The 19,934-nt window shown below is 37.2% G+C and overlaps 1 protein-coding gene across 7 annotated transcripts in view; it reads left to right on the top strand.

Moving 5' to 3' along the window:
* Positions 1-19,934, top strand: part of DDC (dopa decarboxylase) — an 80,337-nt gene that overhangs the window by 33,130 nt on the left and 27,273 nt on the right. For all 7 annotated transcript variants that reach the window (XR_008235296.1, XM_052788094.1, XM_052788092.1 and 4 more), the window contains exons 5-8: positions 5,211-5,345; positions 8,784-8,927; positions 17,132-17,198; positions 19,313-19,407. Coding sequence is in view for 6 of the 7 variants with exons in the window: in XM_052788094.1 (XP_052644054.1) it covers positions 5,211-5,345; positions 8,784-8,927; positions 17,132-17,198; positions 19,313-19,407 (441 nt within the window). In the remaining variant the exon portion in view is untranslated. The remainder of the gene's footprint in view (positions 1-5,210; positions 5,346-8,783; positions 8,928-17,131; positions 17,199-19,312; positions 19,408-19,934) is intronic.

The raw sequence follows: 19,934 nt of genomic DNA, 5'->3' as shown, positions 1-19,934 counted from the left end.
ACATCGGTTAGCGATTGGTGAGCAATGGCATTGTGCATCGCTTGTTTTGTATATTCCAATTCTTTTATTGTTGTTGTAATTTTATTATTGTTATTATTATCATTATTAGTTTCTTCCTTTCTGTCCTTCCTTTCCTGACAAGGATCACGAAAAGCAGTTACAAAGGCTTCCATGAAGTCCACCTTATACATGTGCAAATGTTTACTTCAGTCAGTTTCCAAAACAGCTTTCCTTTTTTTCAGAAAAAAGTGTCAGAGATCAAGCAATGGATAAGAACATAGGAGACAACCTTCTATAAGTAGAAAAAACAGATTATAGTAGAAAGTCTATCAGTCTTTGTCAAAGCAGTTGAAATTATTTTAAGAAGTTCCCCTTATATAACAAAATGAAATATTGGAATAGTATAATAAAATGAAGACCTGCTTAAAATTTGAACCTAAATGGTTCTATCAGTAGATAACACAATTTTTAGACTACACTGCAGTATCCAAACCAGAACAAAACTCCAAACTTTGTTGACTTAATGAAATGATGTTGCTTAATGAAAGCCTACAATGTCTGAACAGAGTATCTGTATGATAATGAATATATAATCAACAGGCAAACTTGCATGCATAATGAAGCTATATTGTTTGCCAGCCATGGCTCCACTAGCGCATGGTCTTTCTGCAAATGCAGACCCTGGTCACAACTATTAATCTAACTAAAATAGATCTCTACTATGGAAAAGACTGAATTTAAAATAATTGTTCTGTGCTCCTTTAATCTCTGGCCCTGGTCATTGGAGGCCAGGGCACAATCCATTTTATTCTAAGGTAGGCTTCTAAAATACATCTGAATTACATGCTAGAAGTGGGAGCTGCTTTGATCTCAGCTGCAAATGCCTACTGCATATTCCAATGAATTCTTCCCAGCATCTTCCCAGGCAAGTATGAATTTAACCCAACTGCTATGATTCTCATAGGTGGAGCTGCACCTACACCAGTGTATTTCCTGTATAACTCTTTACTCATCTGCTTGCTCTGCTAGGATCTTTATTATTATGACTACTAGGGAGGGGGTTATGTTCAAGAAATCAAGGTTCTGTCATGTGTCTCAGCAGTACTTATTCTGTACCAGTGAAAGCGAGCAATTATGCCTGATGGTTATCAGCAGGAAATACTGCCCTTCCAGGCTGACAATGCTGGATTGCCCATAATTTTAATCAGAAACCAGTCAGTTTCAGGAATCGAAAGTGGGCTCCGTGTTCCTGCTTTCGATGAAGTAATTTGTGCTGCAGATCTTTTCTTACTCTTGAAACAATAATGATACAAATAAGAGAGCATGAGGCAAAGACAACATAAGTGTGTGAAAGTGCCAGTCATTCTCTTGGTAAATACCAAGTAATTATTGTGGTATTGGATAAAACTGAGCCTGTGAAAATTGGCTCTTAATTACATTTGAAGGTCTATGTCAATATGAAGCACTTTTGTTGTGTGCAGGATGACACGTGAAAATGGCAAAAGATGAAAGAAAATTTCAGTTTGGAGCTCTGGTGGACATGAACATCAGCTCTTGCTGATATTTCTTCCGCTTCTTGAGCCTGCTTGCCATGGCAACCTTTATTTGCTTGCGGTAAAAGGAAAGGTATCATCATCCTTCACTTAATGCAGAATGCAGCATTCAAGAGGAGAAAAAAACAGCTTTTAAAATAAGTGGGAAAGCAACTTTCTTCCTGACGCTTGTATCCTGCTGTTCATTCTAGACAAACTGCTGAAAAGTATAGCTACTTTGAATTTTAAAGAGCTTTCTTGCTCTGAAAAGAAAAAGTATTTTAAGGGTGAAACAAAATGAGACTCAGCCTATCTTTGACCTGGTAAGGAACACTGCTGATTTATCTTTCTTGTCAGTTAGCCGAGTAGTTCAAGAACCAAGGGGTTTTTGCCTCAAAAATATTTAGTGCAAGACTTTGGTGCCAAGTGAATAGAAGAGCATTACAAATCAGGTTCTGCAAACTCTGTAAGCATCAGTATAAAAAGGGTGACTTAGGAAAACTGAAGCAAGGTGAAAAAGCCTGTGCCTATCATGAGACATCCAAAATCATTTCCAAGTTGCTGGATTCGGGTACCTTTAGGCTATGACCCAGGTGTATATCAGGAGGCAAGATTCAGCTGGACAACAGGCCTTTCCTATTCATCCTTGTTTCTGTGCAAGGAAATTCATATAAGAACTGTTGTATTCGCCGAATATGCGCCAGCCTGGATGAACAGCCAGGAATGCTAGGACATCTTGTGGCATTCCTCAGAAGGCTGAGGCTATTCTTGAGCCCAAGTCATTTGCTTGCCCAGCCAGGCAGTCTCCAGAATAGTGGGGGCTTAGATTTCCAGATCTCAAATTAATGTCTTAACCTCTGGAATTTCCTACAGCCATTTTCTTTTATACATTTGTGCACATTTCTTTAATATGCGTATTTCTCACATGTCTTGGAAAGACACTAACAGTTTTATAGGGCCTTCTCATTACAGAAAAAAGAAGAAAAAAAAAAAAGCTGTTTTCCCCACATATATTTGAAAGATTTTCATGTATCCCCTTAAATATATATTTTAATAAAAGTAATAATTAGTATTATTTCCCACATATTAAATGCAAGGGTGCCAGAGCTAACTTCACTGTGAAGAACCCAGGTTTAGAAAGGTTGTTTTCAGTGACTTGCCTGATGCGAGATGGAATAAGGTCTCGCACACAGGCTTTATGTTGCCCAACTTCATTGTGAGGACATACAACTTACCTGAAGAACTGTGTGAGCATCACAATAAGTTGCAGTGGTTTGCACAAATGAAAAGTATTCTTGCCTGCTGAATTGCTGGAAAGGATATTTCAGGCGACATTGTCTGATAGTGTATGCCCATTATGCCGGTCTTCTGATTATGCAGTGTTCTTTAGAAAATTATATACTGCTTGTAAAAAAAAAAAAAAAAAAAAGGGGGAAAAACCCAGCTTCTCAGAAGATAGGTGATGTTCTTGACTAAAACATTTCTCATCTGCTGGACACCCAGGACCCAAGTCATTATATTCTAGCTCACAGGACTGTCAGGAAGCATGGGTATTTTTTTTCATTGTTACTTAGATAACATTGTGCTAAGCATGGCAGAAATAGTTTTGCTAACAAAGACATGATGACAGAAGTTTCTCATCAGGAAACTTACACTGTGTGAAATTCATCTCACATTTTGTCAGATAAAGTTGAACATAGAAGAAGGTACCTTTAGAGGAACCATTTATTTCAGTCCAGAATATTTGCCTAAAATAGATGGAATTATTGCTTTCTGGATGGGCTTACCTCTCTCCACGGAATACTAAGGGACCCTAAACAATTATTTTATCTCAGATATTTAACATTTTAGACAAAGTAAGATGAATCAGATCTTGAAAGTTCTTTATGTGTAAGATGAAGATAATTGTGTGCATGCTCTTGGCATCATGAGTTTTGAGAACTATGGACAGGCATGATTTCTTGGTGTTCAGATATTCTGATTAATATTCTGAGTTATGGTCTGGCTACAGACCATATGCAGAATAAGATTAAATGGGGAGGTTGCCAAATTGTGTTTTCTGTAATTAATGGACAGTATTTCCTTCACCACTTGCTTCTACATGGAAGTTCTACCTTACTTGACCCAAGAGGGATATTTGTTTTCCCATACCTTTCTGTATCTGTAGTATTTCCCTCAGTTGCCATAATGCTGTATGCAGCAGCAGCTATAAGAAATGCACAAAACTGCCTCCAGCTCATCTTTGTGCTCTGAGCCGGACCCTGGGGTCTACCTTTGTCAAATCCCACACCACCAGAAAGGCAGATAAAATACATTCATCATGGCAATACATTTAGTAAATATTTAGGGACTGTCCTTTTTCCTGCTTACTTGGTTCATGAGGCTCTTGAATTTCAGCTGGACTGAGTTCACTCACTGTTGAGATGTTGACATGTAGAAGGCAGCTTTGTCTCGTATAAATAGCTCAGCTAACTTCAGTATTAGGAGAAAGTCTGAGTTCACTGGGATCATTCTCATGTATGAAATCTGTAGGATCAGGCCCACCTTCAGTCTGTCTTCTTCAATAAGACTTCCCAAATATTTAAACATTTGTTGTCATTAGTAAGTCTACAGAGGTGTTCAACAAAGGGAGGATAGAATTTTGGTACAGGATAAGAAACATCACTCTAAAATTAGCTCGTTGACACTGGGGATATTTCTGAGACATACTTATTAATATAAGCAACTATTCATTGCACTGTTATGTGCTTGGCAGAGGAAGATTTGTGTGACAATTGTTCAACTTTGAAAGTACCTAAAAACTCAATCTTGTGAATGGACACCCAAACCCACTGAAATTTAGGAACATGTTTACAAACTGTTACTTATAGCTTAAAAGAGCAGTTTAGAGCACGTTTCACCTGCCTGTTCTAGAGGAAAACCATAAAAAGAATTTGTGGGAACTTGTATTCTCTTGTGAAATTTATGGAACAATTGATACAAAAAATTCCCCTCTTTGTTGTCACAGAGTATCCAAAAGGCAATTTAAACTCATGTTTTGTGAATCAAAGTGCAATTTAAAAATAGCATGTGACTGTTCCTTTCATCTCAGTGTTTTTGAATAAGAAAACATACATAACTAATACTTTGAAATGGAGTTAGCTATTTTGAGTCATAACTTTCTTGCTTTTTCAGTGTTTTTTTCTCTTTTAGCCACAATAATTGACTTGCCCAGGGTAACTCTAAATGTTTAATAAGCGTTATAATTATGCATGTTGCTTGATAGGAGAGTTGACAGATTCTGATGAAAGTTAAATGTGTGGAAATATGGAGTAACAGAAATCAACAGTTACTCTGCCATTGTTACTGGTTAACAAACGATTGGTGCCTGGTTTGAGATCCTTTTCGCATATGTTTAAGTCTATGAGTCCAGCTTTCTAGCACTGATTGCAAGGCTGGTGCCTAAACTGAACAAGCATAGAGATTAAAGAGAGCAGACAGAGGCATCAGGAAGGAGGAGACCAAGATCAAATAGAGATTCCTCCCTTGCTGTCACACATATTCTTAAAAAGCAGGAGATTGTGCAGTTTCTCGTATGCAGTTTCTGTTAATAACTTTGCAGATTCATACGGAAGAAAATGTTGCTTTTCTTTTTCTGGAATGTCCTTCTTTTGAACCTTCCTTCAATTTGTCCCACAGGGAAGTGCAAGCGAGGCCACCCTGATTTCACTGCTTGCTGCAAGAACAAAAACTATCAGATGGTTGCAATCAGAAAAGCCTGAGCTAGCAGAAGCAGACATCATGGGCAGGCTGGTGGCCTATGCTTCCGATCAGGTGAGTACCTCTCAAAAACATGGGGTCTATACTTAACATTCAGACATCTCAATAGGTAGGTGAATTAAGTATAAACTGTGTGGATTGGTGACTATTTGGTTTTGCTCGTTTAAGTCTTATTGTACATCATAAGTGGGCTGGTATCTCATGTGTGCTACCATAATACAAAGAATAAATATCCAGAGGTCAGCGTTACATAAATATTACTTATTTACAAAAAGAGCTCATTTGAAGTAAATAAGGATACTTGAGTAAGGTGTTAATTTCAGTTGTGCTGAGTAAGTCTAGACCATCTTTTGTTACATCTAGGCTTGTGTGTCCATGTGTGCACACGTTATTTTCCTCCTACATACACGTGTGCAAACAAACACATCCTCCCCCGTATGCATGCATGGGTGCAGGTGCATGCACACAGACAAACCTAGTGCATGAATATAAAGCAAATTGGTCATAGTACTTGAAGAAGCCCAAACATTTTTTTTCTTTTTTTTTTTTAAAAGAAAAAAAAACTCCTAAGATCTCCATGTATCAATTCAGCTAAGATATCTTACAAGAAAACAGAAAATGTAATCCTTGATTTCTGACTGTGAGTGGTATTTAGCAGACTGAGTTAGGCTAAATTCTCAGCAGGCCAGGACCATGAGAGGCTTTTACTGTTAATGAAAGCAAATTTTAGTCTTGGCAGTTCTGCTGCTCCTACCTTTCTGACACACTAATCCTACTGAAGGGCCAAGCAATGTTGTTTCTCTCAATAGCTGTGACATTTTCTTATCTACATGTCAATGAGATAGAAGAAACTTCCTTGGTACTTGGTGTTTAGTTTAAAGTAATATCTGATTATGCAGAATAAAATGGCCAGGTTTCAGGCTTACCTTGATTTACTACTAAGTTTATGTTAAAAATCACTGGAGAACAAGTTAAAAGTACGCTTGCTCTTTGCTGGTGGGAAGAGGGACTACACTTCTAGGGTGAGAAGAGTCAGGACAAGAAAATATGAGGAAAGATAAGCTGTTTTCAGAAGGCACAGAGGATGTTTGTCCTTTTTTTTGTCTGGGACCCTAAGGTCTGTATTGCGCAGACGGCCATCCCAGAGCTCAAACTCTGACCCAGTGATGCACAAAACCTTTTACTTGTTTTCATTTTTTGTCCCATGTAAGTGGCTGACCTGAAATGAGGACTGACAGGCCTTCCTGCCTACTGAAGGTCAGAGGATCTTATGTTTACAGAAGGATTTGCCTTAAGATATTGCTGACCTTTCAAAGCAGATTGTTGCAGAGCTCACCGGTCCTTCTGCATTAAGAACAGACCTGCATGACTCATAGGCAGTAATCCACAAAAGAAAGTAAACCAAAGCCATTCTGTGGAAGAGAAAACCATGCACTGACAGAGAGCAACACTGCAAGAATGCATTAGGAGGGAGGTAAAAAAGCTGCCTCTGGAGACTCAAAGCAGAAGGCTGAACTCGGATCTCATGTATCTTGGGAGATCATTTTAGCTTCTAGGCATTTGGGGAAAATCTTTATCACATCGAAATAATTTTGCTTTATGTTAGTGACTACAGAGCAGGACTGGCAACAAATCTTTCCCCAATAACTACTTGGGGGGTTGGAGAAAACAGATGAGGATGCCTGTCTGTTTTAGTGCCTGGGCTATCCTGGCTGAGGCTCCTCTTGCAAGGGATACTGAATGTGAGACCTCGGAGCCGAGAGGAGCATCCAGCTACCCCAGACAGTAGGCACCTGACCAGGATTGGGACCAGGACAGAGGTCAGGGTAGTTTTTTGATATTCTCAAATTTTCTCAGGCCATTTTCTTCATCAACCTTTTTTTGCCATGTTTATTTGGCTACCTTAAGCAGCTGCCCATTCATTTCACTGATTTCTGCTTGGTTCCTTGCTCTCCTCGAGGGTGGTGGGAGATTCCCGAGTACTTTGCTGAGGACAAGGAATTCCATGGAGCAGCAGATTACTAAAGATTTGTTATAATATTTGTTATAATGCAAAAACATCTTGGCAGTTTTAACCTTAAGATTGTGAATGGCTGTGGTTATCAGAGAGCCTTACTGCAATTTTGGAGGCTTGAGGAAGCAGTTCAGAGGTTCTGACTGGCTAACAACCTTAGTGTGTTATTATAGTTGGCTTATTTGCAATTCTTTCATAAATCAGCTATAAAATACCTCTTCCTATTGTACACTTGAATGAAGTATGGTATTGCTATGGTACACACATTGTTTTCCACTTCAAAAAGTTATATTTCAAGTCTAGACTTCCAAATTTTCTCAAGTTGGTGCTGAATTAGTTTACCAAAATGCTTTACCAAGAGGCACTGATGAGATACAAGTTAATAGTAAATCTGCCTTTAAAACATGTCATTCCAGGGATATGTGAAGTCGAAAGGCAAAAACTTTATCTTCATCTGGTCTTGTTCAACCTATGTTTTGGCTTAATCTTCTCCATGATTATATGCTAAATTAGAATAGAATTAGTAAGTGCTCTTGTAGGCACTAGCCAGAACCAACAAGATGAGTAGGATGGAGATTATGAATGAGAATAGTCACAATATGAAAAGGTGAGGAATTTTTCTCTTTCAAATTAATGACAGTTAATGAAATTGTAGAAGGTGGAAGGTAAAATAGCTTTTTTTGGTTTTAGTTATGCTCTAAAGGAGAGTATTTTGTGGCTAAGCATACCTTTTACTGTTAATAGGTTATTATTGTATCATACATCACAAATTTATAAGAATTTCTTAATGGTATCTTTGTTTTTATTTACTGAGATGTGCTTTTAGGTTCTAAAAAATATTATTTAAGGGGAATGCAAATAAAGTGGGTTATAAATAAAATAACATATTGGGGAATGATCCTTAATTGCCTAACAAAATGAATGAATGAATGATTGGACCACAATTTAGTCAGTAGGTGATCTAAAAAAATGGTCATGTAAGAAAATATCTCAGTCTATACCATATCATGACGTATATTTTTTTAGAGTTCAGCAAAGCTGTGCACCTTTAAAATATGCTAATCAGCAACCGAATCATTATTAGGCAAGCTGATTATCTACATGTCTTTTGGTTGATTTAGAGCCAAATCCTGAAGCTCTTAATCAATCCTACCTAACTGTGAACATGTTAATTAAAGCTCTCACTAAGGTTAATTGAACTCTTGTCTGAATGATGCCATGGCAATGGTCTCAAGAATACTTCAGGGTTTCTATTACTGTATTTTTGTGTGTGTGTATGTATATATACGAATGTGTGTCCGTCTGTGTGTCTGTATGAAAGAGGGAGAGGTATGTATCAGTTACATACCAGCAACAGTCCCAGGATCTCAAGTATTGCTTTACTTGAAAGAAATGAATTTTTTTCTTTTTAAACTCAAATGAACTTCTTACATTCCAATAAAAGGTATCTGTATTAAAACTTGCTCATTTCCTTGTAGGCTCATTCATCAGTGGAAAGGGCTGCATTAATTGGTGCTGTGAAGATTAAAAAAGTTTCTTCAGGTGATACATTTAGTGTTTGTGGTTCAGCCCTGAAGAAAGTTTTGGAGGAAGACAAAGCTTCTGGTCTTATCCCATTCTTTGTGAGTACTGGATTTTAATTAATCAGTGGATTTATTGCTTCTGATAAGCTATTTTTGACATGAATAGATGATCTCATCCCTAACAGAGGGATCAATAGGCAGCCTAGCTAGAATACTAGGACAGGTTCCATGAGTGTTCTTCACATAGCTTTCTGTGCAGGAGGAGCAACTAATTTGAGCAGCTGGTTGCACTTCTCAGCAAAAATGATGTTTTAAAAGGACTTAAAATTATATTAGTTGAATAAATGGAGGTGAATTTTGTAGTTGCAGGTAATCCTGCAGTGTTATAATCTCCTAACACTTGAATTCTTAAATGCCTCTTTTACAAAGGTATACCTTTATTTTTCAGGTTCTAACTTACTTACATGTAAAACAAGTTTAAAGGCAATAAATTAAATGATGGTATCAAACTTAAGTATTTTCAAAAAACAATAGTTTCCACTCCTCACTATTTCAGCAAATAAATGAACCTCCATAATACACCCCAAATAATCACCAAGATCAGATATTGTCAGACAGGTATTTGTGAGTATATGACTTGTCTCTATGAGGTGAGCTATAGGGAATCTAGCTGTGGAAGCTTTAGGTGGCATCATTTCTTGTTATCTGTCCACTTTCTTTTCCAGCGATTCCTGCTTCCACAGCAGTCTAGCAAAAACAAATGTGTTTATATCTCAGTAGCTAAAGCTCATGCTCCCCCAGTTTTTGACACAGAACAGTGTTAGATTGGATAAAATTCTGAAGTTTGGTTCTACTATGATAAGCACCTTTTTGAAAAGAATATTTGCTTATTCATCAGATCTGCTCCTGCTGTCAGTTCAGAACACCACCTTATTATTTCAAGTTAAAACAAGATATTACCATTTGTTTTTTTCATGGAGTAAGTAACCTCTGTTATGTTTTTGTACATCATCAACAAAATGTTTTGCTCATTTCCAAGCATTATGCCTCTACAAAACTTGCTATAGACCATGGGCTGTATAGATCTGTTAAAGGGTATAATATGCTACCAAGAACATGTTTTTACTGGCCTCCACTGAAGAAAAATTGGAGGGAAAAAAATATTTTAGAAACCAAGAACTTCAGAAATGGGATTTTTTAAGACAGTTAAAAATATGTCATGATTTTTTTCAGAAAAGTCATGTCTGACTTGACGGTTGTTTCTTTTCTTTCATGTGTTAACATTTTGAAAAGGGCTAATGTGACTTAAATTTCTGTGAACTGTTTTCAGAAGAATTAAAAGATTAAGCTTGCTTATAGTCATGGATAAGTGCCAAATGGGACAAAGAATCTTCAATTTCACCAAGCTCTTTTGAAAATATAATCTTTTTACTCTTCCTGTTATTAACCTTTAGTGTCTGTTTTTATGTAGTGTGAGGATGACTAGGGTGAAAAGTGTTTTTTATATGTATAGAATGCTGCTAATTTCTAGCCTGCCTAGAACTAGTGAGTCTTTTGAATGACCAAACACATCCCATCAATTGCTTTCCAATATAAGAACACTATAACTGAGAAACAAAGCATCTCTAGGGCTTCCAAAATGAACTTTCTTCTGTGGGCTGCACCTATTGAAGTGGAGAAGTGCCATAAGGCATGTTTTATTTCTCTGTTACATGGTACCAGCTCATAAGATCTTATATAGGATCCTACTTGTTTATCTCACTGTTAATTTATACAATTACAAGTACAGCACTATATCACATCTCTGTGCACTAACTACAAAGTTAATGTGTTTTTTCCTCACCTTTTGTCTATTAACAAAAAATTGCAACTTGCCCCTGATAAATATTCATTCGTTATTAATTTTTCTATGTGTAGCAAAAAGAAATAAAAAATTCTGTTTTATGTACTCAGTGACACCTTTACAAAGGGTGATTTAACTGTTGTTTTTCTTCCTCTGTTTGCTTAGCTGTGCAAAACAGGCTTTCAAAGACAGCATAGGCTCAGTCTGAGTTAATATGGCCTGTACCAGGTCTTCCATTTATTTGTATACATAAAACATGTCAGCTTAGATTAAACTAGATCACATTATCCTTATGGTTGGCCTCTTAACTGAAAAGGTGTGTTAATTCTCTGTCATGCTGAGCAGCAGTCCGTGCACTGTATTAGTGCTCCCTTTTCTGGCTCGCAGATTTCAAAAGCCTTTCCATTTCTTTTGTTCTTGAGTAATTTGGTGCTATTTTATTTTGTCCTGGTGACAAAGATATGCACATTGCCAAGGAAACACCTTATGCCACTTTATTCCTTGTCTCCCTGTATTCACTGATCCTTCACTAAGGGGAGTGATTCAATATCAAAGCAAGAAGTTTAACAGAAGAAATTCTGCCTGAGGAGACTTGCGACAGCAGAGAGATCATTCCTAATGAAGACATCTTGGTTGCATCCAAGCTGATGTAGTCTTCCTTATCAGCAAAAAACCCAAAAGTTTTGTAGGGAATTTGTAGGGCCTAAAAAGGAAATTAACTAGATAGAAGTGCTTTGCTTGTAGAGGTGAGTGGAGAATCAGGGGTGCATTTGCTTGATGTGAAACAGGTTCTCTCATTACAGCAATCTGGTAATTATAGGTTTGCTTTTCACATACATAGGATTTGGCAGTCAGCCTGTTTTTGGGAGAGGCATTGTCTTTAAAACGAGTCTTTGAATTCCTGTCCACCATCAATATCTTTTAGCACTAGTAATGTGTATATCATTTTGTTCAGTGAAGGCTATTGCCAATTAGTGTACCCCGACGTCTAGTTTTGTTTCCTTTTTTAATTTCTAATTCAGACTTGTGTTAATTTGTCTCTCAAAATACTTTTTCAGAAATTGAAACAGAGATATTTTCATATAGTAAAGCAAGCAGACTGTGCAAACAAAGCATAGTGTCAGGTGTTGAGGTACTGAAGTTGCCACGATTTACTGAGGAGCAATTTCCAAGTGTGGCTGATATGCAGCCCTTCATCTGGCCACCAGTTAAGGGAGACCTTTAAAGCATGTACTGAAGTCATGTCCATTTTATTAATTATAAACGCTAACTGGTGGCTAAGCACATGTGTAAATGCCTTTCTCAGCTGGGCCCTATGCTCTCAAATTGAGACAGGCCTCTATGTTGGATGAACATTGACCAGGATTCTCAAATGTGGAGACCACTAAGTTAAGCACAGCTAAATTCAGACATAGTGTACACTGCATTCAAGCCTAGTTCACTCGAACATGTGTAAGTTCTTCAAGCCTGTGAGCTTTATGCTGTCTTTCATAAATCAACACGGATATATTGCAGCTGGCATATATATAGTACAACATACTTCAACAACCTCATCCAGTATAAAGCTGCTGTAAGGTGATCACCTTGCTGCTGAACAAAGGCCCAGAGTGAAATCTTTCTGATTCTAGCTGAAATGACTCTTCTGAATGATGATCTGCAGGATATTAAGCAGCAGGCTGTTTGTGTCTGGGACTCACTTGGGAAACAATAAATCAGAATTAGAATGACAGAGGATCCGTCCTTTCAGCAGAAGTTAACACTTACATCCTGACCACAGATTTCCATTTGGAAGAAGCATTCTTGAGACACGTACAGATGTCTAGGGTGACATTTCTTAACCCACAGTTTGTGAATAATTGCTGTTTCGTAAAATACTGAATGGTGGTTTAGTAAACTGTTGCAGTTTTTTTCAAGCCACAGGCGTTCTCCTGAGTACAAGCTGGCAAACAAATGAGTAGGTGAAAACAAAAACAATAAGAGAACATTGAAAGTTCTGCTTCATTTTAGTTAATTGCAAATGAAAAGCTTTGTGGCGAAACTGTGCAAAATGTGTCCACATCTTTTTCAAAAGCTGTAGAAGGTCTTCCAGTTGAAAAGATTGAGCGTCATTGCTCTCAGGCATCATAAAGATTCATGCGTGTTTCGTGACATAGCTCTTGATTTCAGGAAAGTAATACATGAGATCACTGATGCAAGCATTTTAGCTGCTTTGTATTCGCAGCCAGGGCTGAGTCAAATCTGAAGTGCACAGCCTGAAAAGGAGAAGGCCTGCAGGCTATACTGAGCCATCAGTCCCATTTCTGTGATGCAACCTGTCTCCCACCCTTTGCACAAATGTGATTTTGCCAGTGTTGTACAGATCACAAATTGAGTTACATTCATTGTGTAGTACTGAGGCAGGGTGATGAGAGTCCTGACAAGAGCACATGCTGTCACTTTAAGTGGTTTCTGAGAATTAGAACAAGTAGCTTTGAGGCTTAGGCACCTGCAGAGAGGACAAAATTATTTTAGAAACGTGCATACTTTACAGAATAAGCCATTATTTAAACAACTAAGCATATGTTTGAACTCATATAATCTCTCATTGAAGCAACATACTCCTTATCCTGATGAGAAAGAGAATACTTTAACTGCAGTACAAAACTAATAACAACGTGTAACTTTCTTTTGTGAAATCTCCATCATTATTTCAATTGATGGACTAGCCAAGATAATTTCACTCTAATCTTGACAGAAAGTCCACACCATATTATCATAAAATATATATATAAATGCATAGCTAAGTCTATAGTGCATTCTATTTGGCTGTTTTCCAATCCAATGGGTTAACCCATACTCTTTATGTATATAGAAAAATTAGAATTTTCATCATGGTATCCTCCATTTCTTGTGACCCAATTTGTAAATCTGTAGTTCAGCCAAAGATGATTGTGGAAACATCTTGGATAGACAATAATGCAATAAACGTTTTTTCACTCCCTACGTGCATGCCCTCTTAGTAAAAAAGGGAGCAAACTTACTCCTTTTAAAAAAAATAATCCTGCAATCTTTTTAAAGCAACCTCTCTCAAAGGATGATTAAACTTCCAGAGAAGTCGTAATGTATCTCAAGGCACTGTAATTATTCTGTTCTTCTCATGTGTCTCAGGAATATGGGAAGGCCCAGTATAGATAAAGATCAGATTATTTTGAGGGAAAAATGTGTTGGCAGCAAAATTTTATTAACTATGTATTCAATGTGCTTCTCATTTTCAGAACTGTATTTGTTTCAAACTCAGGTTCTTAGTAGCTTGATACAGAAAAAAATACTGAATTGTCCCTTTCTTATTTTAATAATAACTTTTCCCATAGCCAATATTTTTTATTGGTGCAATGAAACATGATCGTAGCAATTAATACTGCTGTAATTGTGAAGTTGGGGGAACATGTGGGCTGTCAGGGATAAAATGTTTTCAGGGTTTTATATGACTACATTTAACCAGGTCTGCCCAATACAAAGGCAGGGCATGACTTCTTCTAAGAGTGTACATAAATTCATATGAATTGAGTACTATCTGAGTACTTTCCATTAAACAGAAAAACTCAGCTCCCTACAACAATTAAAATATCTCTGAGGTATATGGTATAATATAGATGCAGAAATGTTCAAAAGTGTACTCAAAAGAGAGGTTTTACCTCTCTAGCAATAGATTATTGAATTAGTTCGATGTATAATTTTAAATTTCTGGCTTTTTGAATACATATCTACTTGCCCTTTTTATTGTATGTTTGTTAGTGTGGGATTTCCTGGAAATTTTGAAAAATCTAGTTTAATAAGTAGTGAAACAACCATCTTTCACTTTGCATGAATTCTCTAAAAACCTGGAACCTGCGAACAAAAATCCCATCACATTTATCCAACTGTTTGTCTCATAATCAGATTATTTTTCCAAGATGCCAGACCTTTCTAGTGTGCTGTGCCACCTTATTTCATAGAATGAAAAGAAGAAAAAGAAGCTTGATGGGAAATGTGAAAAGCAAAAACAAACAAACATGTTAAAACTTCATGAGAAGTTATTGGGAGGGCTAGTTAGGGAACCCCCAGAGGGAAAAACAACTCTTAGTCCTGAGATGTGTACGGAACCTGCTTCAAGATGTGACTGTAGATGATTTGTAACAGTCTACAATATCCAATAGCTGGTAGAAGTGAAAAAGTCAATAAAACCTCTAGCTTGAAAGCGGGTGACAACTTATGAGTGAGGATGAGTGTTCAGGGGAACAAATAAAAGGGTAAAATATTGGTAGCTATCAAGCAGCCTGTTTAATTAGAGCAGGGATAAGGGCAAATGTGTATCACCTTTTAAAAAAGAAGGAAAAAAGACCCTCCTGAAAAAGCTGGCATCATTTAACTTTTGAGTAATGAGAACTCCTAGAATTAACAAGATATCAGTGAAATGCAGGAGAGACAGCATGTGAATGTCCAAGCTAGAAGAATACAAAAGAGCATACGCTTGGCAAGTGAAACATGGTATTAGGCTAAAAGAGATTATAGAATTTTGGCAAACAATTTGCTACTGGCATAATTACATGAAATTATTTTTCTCAGAAGTGGAAATCTTGTTGTGCTAGAGAGAGAGACTAAAAAGCTGAAAGCAGATAAGGCCACATCAGGTAGCGTAAGCACGAGCAAAATCCTTTGCTACAGAAGTGCTTACTCACATCACAGTGACTAACAGAACAGGGCAAAAGTCCACCCCGTCCCACACATTCAAGCCACCAGCTGCACCTCTCAGCTGGGCACCAGCAACTTGTCCCTATCCTGCAGCAGCTCTACAACTAAGGCAGCAATGACAACAACGCATGCTGCTGTGCAATGAGGACATTCTCTAGTATAGCAGGAAGACCTACTGCACTGGACAAACTAAGCAGATGCTTAAGAAATAGAAAATATTGCTTGGCATGTTGGATGAGCCAGAGAAGTCCAATGCAGAGAAGGAACCACTGGAAACGTTTCCTGATGGTATCACTCCTGCTACAAGGGAGAGCAGTGAACTCAAAGGCCTTGCGTACCTACTCATTTTAGAGCTGTAAGACAAAAATGCACTGTATGGAGTTTTAATATATAAGTGTATCTATGTTTTGCTGTGGCAGCATGTTTGTTTCTTGAAAGCTCTAGTGGGTTGACAAGTATCATCTAGGTGTTCCTTTGTCTTCTTATAGGTCTTGTCATGAATTCACTGAGGAACGTGCACATATACACACACCAGAAAAATGGAGCTAGTTGCAGATATATAGGGAAAAACAATGAAAGCAAAAGATAGTGCATTGACAGTGCACTTGGCAGAGAAAGTAACCAGAAGTACAAAAATAAAATACCAAAATTCTGGATTTTACATATTAATAGTCATCTCCTGGCTGTACTATAGTTTGTGTGTGACCTTGGATAAATGATCTAATTCCTTTGAATTTCAATACTCTAACTAAAAACCAGCATACTTTATTTGCTATTTAAACTGTAAAGTGTCTTTTATCACGGAAAAATCCAGTACAAGTCAAAAACCACACCCAGCCTTTATTAGTGCTTACAAAAATGAGACAAGGTGTTTAAAACATAAGTGTAGCAATGAAAGATAAAATAATGTCAGTTTGTATGCACTTGGTGGTTGGTTTGGGGGGTTATAATTCTACCTGCATATTCCCAGTAAATTGCCATAGCTCGTTTTCACCTAATTTTATTCTCTTTCTACTGTGAAACTTCAGCATTTTATGTTGCCTCTGCTTCTGGCCCACTGGTCATGCAGCAGGATACATTAAGTGAGACATGAACAGAATGAAGGAGGAATGGTTCCAGTATTTTAGGATGAATTTGGGAGAAAAAGTTTCTCTGGGAAAAAATCTTGCAAGCCTAATAGTGAACATACGCTACTAGTGAACAGGTCTCAGGCTGCAGGTCCATTGAGCACAGATCAGTTACAAGTCTCGGTTACAGAGCTGTGGCTCTTTAATTCAGGCAGTAACATTTTATGATCCATTCTGTCAACAGGAATTCCAGCACCTTTAAGTTGCTGAAGTTCAGAGCTTGCTTATATACCATAAACTGCAAATCATTTTGATGATAATTGATATGTGATGTTAGTATTGGGCCACATGATGAGCGTGTGGAACACACAGAAAATACATAAAATATAGCATTAATATAATACTGTGACTATAATACATTACTTATCAGTCAATTTTAGATTAACATTCAATTTTATGCATCTGTCTCAATGGACACTTATGGGACCTTTGGAAAAAAAAAAAATTAGATTCTCAGAAGCTCCACTGAAGGACAGGTATTGGCTAAAATAAATTTATTTTGCCCTATATCATCTATTCTCTCAGTTTATTGTTGGCTTTGCAGACAGTTGGTTTTTTTCATTTGGTAATTTTCTTTGCTGTAACACTTAATTTTATTTGCCTTTGTTTTTTTGGCTCTGCAGTTCTGTGCGACACTTGGAACCACACCTTGCTGCTCCTTTGACAAACTGTTAGAACTGGGTCCTATTTGTAAGTCTTTGCTGCTACTTTCTACAGTTACAGATACCAGTTTAAGCCATGCTGAGTCATTTCCAGGGCATTGTGCAGCATCAGTGTCCAAATTCAATAAGGCTACTTATAGATGAGACCTTCAGTTACAGTTTGCTTTCTAATATTAGGTCAAGCAGCAAACTTGCATTCTCAAACCGTTAAAAGAGTACAGAGGGCATTGCCTCAAGGGTTTTTTGGGGGGGCGCATATCTTGGAACGCTGTCAGTGAAAAATTACTGTAAGTGCTTCAGCCTGTAACACTTTTCTTCAAGCCCTTCTACCTGCAAGTGCATCTAGAGCAATGTTGAAGATCAGGGGAAAGCTGAACTCCAGTTCTCCTCTGCACCAAGTGTTTTGTTTCTATCTGGTTCTAACAACTATAAAAAGCAGAGAAATATGCACCAAAAATTCACATGTATTTTCCTTAATCCTTCCTCTCCCTTCCTCGATTTCCTTCCTCTTGCAAGAAAACAGGACAAATGCCAGTGTGTTTAATACCGTGACCGAGTCACGGACTCTTCTTAAGTATTTCTGCGTTATGGTCTGTGGTGTCAAGCTTTGATCTGCAGAAAGGCTTGGTCAAAAGCACACACTTGCTGGCTGATGAAAATGCAGCAGAAGCACACCATATCTATTCAAGTGTACGTTTAGAACTGGAAATTTATAGCTATAAGCAATTGGAAGCAGCCTCATAGAAATACAGCTAGATTTGATGTTCTGTTACCTTATTCAGGTGGGGCCTAAAACATTTGGGGTTTGTGTGGTGGTGACTTGCTCTGTGAGGTTTCCTGCCCTTCAGCACAAGCCCCAGAGATTCAGCTTCTCCCAGTCCTCCTTTCTAAAAAGGTTTCTAGTAGTCTGCTTAGCAGCTAGAGATTATTTTGCTGTTCAGGTTATTTCTATAGACCTGACCTAATAAAATAGTGACACCAATGCTTTTAGGTATAGCAACTAATCATGTGTTTCACCAATTGCTCTCAATGATTTTCTGCTTGTGCAGCAGAGACCAGCAGAAGGATTGTGTACTACTCAAATCATAAGTGTCATGCTAGCTTTTCTGCATGCAGGTGAATTTTCTTCTTAATATACATGAGCAGTAGTTCTATGAAATAAAGGCAGCGTCTCAAACCAAGTGTATTTGAAAATATATAATCAGTTGAAATTTGAACATGTTTTCAAATAAACCTAAGTTGTGGATGTTATGAATAATGTTTTATTAGCCTTTTCCAGATACTTATGCAAAAAGAAAATGTAGTTCACAAGAATGCAAATTCCAGCATGAACTTGATGACCAATTGCAAATCTGAATGGATATAGCTCTGTATGTGGAAATACCCATCAGAATTATTTGGTGACCAGTGTAAAGATGTTATGTGGGCTTCAGCCATCAACTCATAGACCAGAATTATTACCATGTGCATTAATACAGGTGATCTATAGCAGAGTGAGAATACTAAATTAGAGAATACATGAGAGGCTCATATGCTAAAATATTTCTGCAGAAACCATTCAGTGACTAATCAAAACTAGCACTTTCTTAACCTTTCAATGCTTGCTCTTGCATAAGTGTCTCAGTCCTTGAAATAAAGTTTGCTGCACGTAGTTCAAAAGCATGCACATGCACATATATCAATATGTAAAAAATACTGTTTAGAAACGTGTGTTTGTGATTCATGAGTTAGAAGTGGGGAGCACAGCTAAAACTCTAGCTCCTCTTGCTGAAGTAGATAGTTTTATTACCATAGAAATGATAACTACATCTCTAGATACATCTTTTAAAAGTGTATTTTATAATGGCTTTTAAATCAAAGTAATTTAATATTTTATGTTGCTTAATATTAATACGATAAACCTAGACATATAAGGACTCTGTTCCAGTAGAAGTCAGGAGGAGGAAGAATATGTTACGTATACATCTTTATGTATTAATGGAAACCCAGATGGTAGAAACATTTAATCTCTTAATTTAATTTTAAATTGGGAAAATAATAACATCAAAGAAAAATCTCTCAGGCACTTGGTTTCATGCAAATTAATAGGGCTTTTTAATCTTCTGTTTAATTTATTTCCCCTTCAATTACTTTTTTTTTTAGGTAATAAGGAAAATATCTGGATGCATATTGATGCAGCCTATGCTGGGAGTGCATTCATCTGCCCTGAATTCAGGCATCTTTTAAATGGAGTGGAGGTGAATGAAGTGTTTCTTCTCTAGCAGCCTGCTAAAACCTTGCTCTTCCATAGAATTTACGTTTTTCTTGTGCATCCAACATTAATGGCTTTTCTAGAATCTCTGAGTACGCTGCACTTCAGTTTGCACCACAAATTACTGTATATTCTATTACATTACTTATGTTTATATAATTTTTACTGCTTTATTCTGGGAGTGTGCAAGTTACAACAATATGTAAAAGTTTGTCATTCAGAATAGCAAGTAGTAGTAAATCAACAAATTGTCTTACAAAATAGAAAAAAGGAACTTTTTCCCGAAAATCCAAAAAGGCACGTTTATAACACCCTAATTCTATATTACACAAAAAAGAAAAGTAGTTCAACAAATTAATGAGCCGCTTATGTTTGATTTTTTGCTTATATCCTGAAAGTCATATAGGATACCACCAGTAACTGTATCTCAAACAGATGGGGTTTAATAACCGAGAGCGCTAAATGAAATATTCCCCCAACAGCACTCCTATTCCTTTTTCCCCCCTTGCTGAG

This window comes from Harpia harpyja, chromosome 5 (assembly GCF_026419915.1).
Source record: "Harpia harpyja isolate bHarHar1 chromosome 5, bHarHar1 primary haplotype, whole genome shotgun sequence".
NCBI lineage: Eukaryota > Metazoa > Chordata > Aves > Accipitriformes > Accipitridae > Harpia > Harpia harpyja.
The sequence above is the reverse complement of the archived record's forward strand: the minus strand, read 5'-3'. Positions and strand labels throughout refer to the sequence as shown.